This window comes from Hyposmocoma kahamanoa, unplaced genomic scaffold (genome assembly GCF_003589595.1).
Source record: "Hyposmocoma kahamanoa isolate Upper Pololo Valley unplaced genomic scaffold, ASM358959v1 86820, whole genome shotgun sequence".
Classification (NCBI taxonomy): domain Eukaryota; kingdom Metazoa; phylum Arthropoda; class Insecta; order Lepidoptera; family Cosmopterigidae; genus Hyposmocoma; species Hyposmocoma kahamanoa.
Window position 1 is genome coordinate 1 of NW_020654372.1, and position 3,376 is coordinate 3,376.

A 3,376-nucleotide genomic window follows, 5' to 3' on the forward strand; every position below is an offset into this window, starting at 1 on the left:
TATCTTAAACTTTGACTTTTCCTTGGCTGTACTTGAAATCTCTAAATTTGTCAAAATGGACCCAAATTTCTTCACTATTAGATCCACTGTACAAAATCGTAACTTACGTCGAAGGCCACAGGTATTGTGCACAAAGATCTGCAAAACAGCTCTACTTAGAAAGAGTGTTGTTCAACTTGCACCGGTCATATACAATAAAATTCCATATGGTATAAAATTTAATAATAATAAATAAATAAAAGTAATTTATTAATAGATAAATGTTACTATGACGTCGACGATTTCTTAAATGCTATTATAACTTAATCTTATTCACCTGACGAAGCCTTCATCGCGGATTGACATTTGTAATGAATGTAGTTTTTGAATGAATTAATTTGTTTCAATCTTATTAACCCAAGACCCACTTCACCGTTGTTATGGAGGACTTCAATGCCATGGTGGGAGTGCGCGAATGCGAGGAATCCTGCATCGGACAACACAGTATTGGACGGCGAAACCAAAGGGGGCAAATGCTGGTAAACTTCCTGGACATGCAGGGGCTGTTCTGCATGAACACTTTCTTTAAGAAGAAGCCCCATAGGAAGTGGACCTGGCAAAGCCCCAATGGTATGACGAAGAACGAGATCGACTTCAAGAAGAAGCGTTTCGGAATCTCGGATTTAGGAATTTCGGACAAGAAGCGTATATTTTGGGATATCTCTGTGGTTAATAGGTTTAATACCGGTAGCGGCCATAGACTCGTAAGAAGTACCCTAAATATCGACGTCAAGGTCGTGAGAAGCCGTATGATGAGATCTCTTATTCATCCAACGCTGCTCCAAACCATGCATAGCTCCGAAGCGTTCCAGTTGGAACTGAGCAATCGCTTCGCTTTGCTGGAAACCACGTAAAATATTGAGAAGGACCTTGAAGGTGTGGTAGGAGTAATTCGCGAAGTGGGAATTAGGCACTTCGGAACACAACGAAGAGCCCTAAAGTCCAAGCTCTCGACTGACATTCTGGAATTGATGAGGACACGACGCGAGATGCCAGAGGAAGCTTCGTCAGATGCCCGTCGTCTCAACAAAATCATCCTCAGGTCGGTGAGACGCGACCTCCATAGCTTCAATACGCAACTCATACGAGAAGCTATTGACAGGAATCAGGGGTCGAAAGTCTTTACAAAAAGACTGGGTAGATGTCAACTGACGAAGCTACATACCTCGGACGGTAAAACTGTCACATCAGTTCCAGAAATTATCTATCTTTTTAGTGTTTTGTTTTGAAGCATTTATTTGGCGTTCGTTTGAGTTTCTTGTCGCAGATTGTTAACAAATGATCTTTAAATATTAGTTGTGTTTCATTATTTTAATTAACTCGTAGAAAAAGTATTGCACGCAGTCATTACATAAATAGGTCTTAAAATCTCGTATCCATTATAGTCTCGGCCACAAATCTTTTTTTTGACGCACACACTCATAGCGACGCACCAGGGAAACCATCTATTTCGCGGGTGCCATGGACACACATAGAGGTAAGGTAGATAACCACAAACTACACCGAAACTCACGAGAGAAATAAATGAAATAAATATTTGTAACGGCCCGGGACTGTTCGACCACGGACGCAGTTCATCGGTTTTTGCCGAGTACAAACACGGTACACGACTTTAACAATCCTCGTTATGCAAGGATTGCACAAAATACTATTAAATTACTCAAAAGACTTAATAAGGCCCTTCTCACCAAGTTTCAAAACATAAAAGTCACTTAGATGCATTTAAGTTAGTTTTCTAAGTCCGTTCCTGTCTTCAGATATCTACAATTAATAATACGTGCATGACTGCGATACAATCACTTGTGATTAAAATAGTTGGATAATTACACATCTTGATCTCGGGACTGTATAGTTTGCCAGTTCACGTACGGACCTTGAGCTACTGACTTTTTGTCTAATCAACTCAAGATCAGACTGAACACTTAAAGCTATTGATTGTACCGTGCTGATAGCTTAGTACAGAGAAAGCTATGCCTCCTATAACAAGTCGTGCTCCTGGTGTTACGCAACAAGCCTGTCCATAGCAGTTGCAGTGCCACTTTGAGCTTTAAAACGCAAAGATCTGTGGGACAGAGTCACTGCACCTGTTATCTTGAGACACAAGTTGACAAGTCCCTTGTGTCTGTAATTTCACCAGCACCTTTCTTACCCTTCAAAACGGAACACATTAATGCTCGATGGCAGAAACAGGTAAGGTGGCAGTACTTCCCTGGACAAATTCCTTCATAAGTAGCTCTACTGCTATTAAATAAAGTTACTTTGCTGTAATACAGCAGTCTTTATTATTGATTTAACTGCCTCCGTGGCCGTATGGTTACCATGCCAGACTGCCACGCAGAGGTCCTAGGTTCGATTTCCGGGTCGGGAGAAATATTTGTATGGCCTACATTTATTTCTCTCGTCAGTTTGGGTGTAATTTGTGGTTGTCTATGTGTGTGTCCATGGCACCCGCGATACAGGGTTTCCCTAGTGCGGGGCTATGTTGCGTGTGTGCGTTATTAAAAAAAAATTAAAAAACAAAGTAGAAGAAAGATTATACAAATATTGAACAATACAAAGACAAAACTTTCAATCCGATTACACTCGAACTAGCGTCCATGTGCCAAACTTTGCTTAGTTTCCCGAACGCTGCCCATCCGAGCTGGATTAGACGAGAGATCTCTTTCTCAAAGTTGAACTTACCTAACTGGACATGCTCACCTGAATTTTTTTTCCAAATGGTGGTTTCGCCCTTTCTATAAAATACCAACGATATAGTATAGGTACTCAATATTTTAATATATATTCTTTATTGTACAAAGAAAAGACACATGAAACACACGTTATAATGGACATATACAAAGGTGAGCTTATCTCTATAAGAGATCTCTTCCAGCCAACCCTAGCCGTGGTGCAAAAATGAAGTCTGCGGGACTAATTAATGTACAACAAAATTTAAATTTAAATGTAAATAAAATATAAATGATAATAATATATATACGACAGACATATGCACATAAATTAACTTTATATACATAAATACATACATAAGCAGAATATATATTATAATACATAACAGATCATTTGTTTACAAATATGTTACCTATAAACTATCTAACGCGTTCGACAGGAAGTGCTCTTTTAATTTGTGTTTGAAAGATGCCACCGATGGACTATCACGAATGCTAGCAGGTAGTTTATTCCACATACGAGCTGCACTTACGGTAAAAGAATTGTGAAAGAATTTGGAGTTGGATTGGGGATATAAAAGTGTTCTAGTGTCACAGGTACGTTTTGGGCGGGAATTGGGGGATAAGGGGGAAAAACGGGAAAACAGATAATGAGGAAGCTGGGGGTA

At 39.6% G+C, this 3,376-nt stretch overlaps 1 protein-coding gene across 1 annotated transcript; it reads left to right on the forward strand.

Moving 5' to 3' along the window:
* The first annotated feature begins 419 nt into the window (after nucleotides 1-419).
* On the forward strand, nucleotides 420-893 carry LOC113235007 (craniofacial development protein 2-like). The gene has a single exon (XM_026470527.1). The coding sequence runs from the start codon at nucleotides 420-422 to the stop codon at nucleotides 891-893; it is 474 nt and encodes a 157-aa protein (XP_026326312.1).
* The last annotated feature ends 2,483 nt before the right edge of the window (nucleotides 894-3,376 follow it).

Excerpts from the sequence above, each read along its gene's own strand:
- LOC113235007 (XM_026470527.1), top strand. The coding sequence starts at position 420 with ATGGAGGACTTCAATGCCATGGTGGGAGTGCGCGAATGCGAGGAATCC.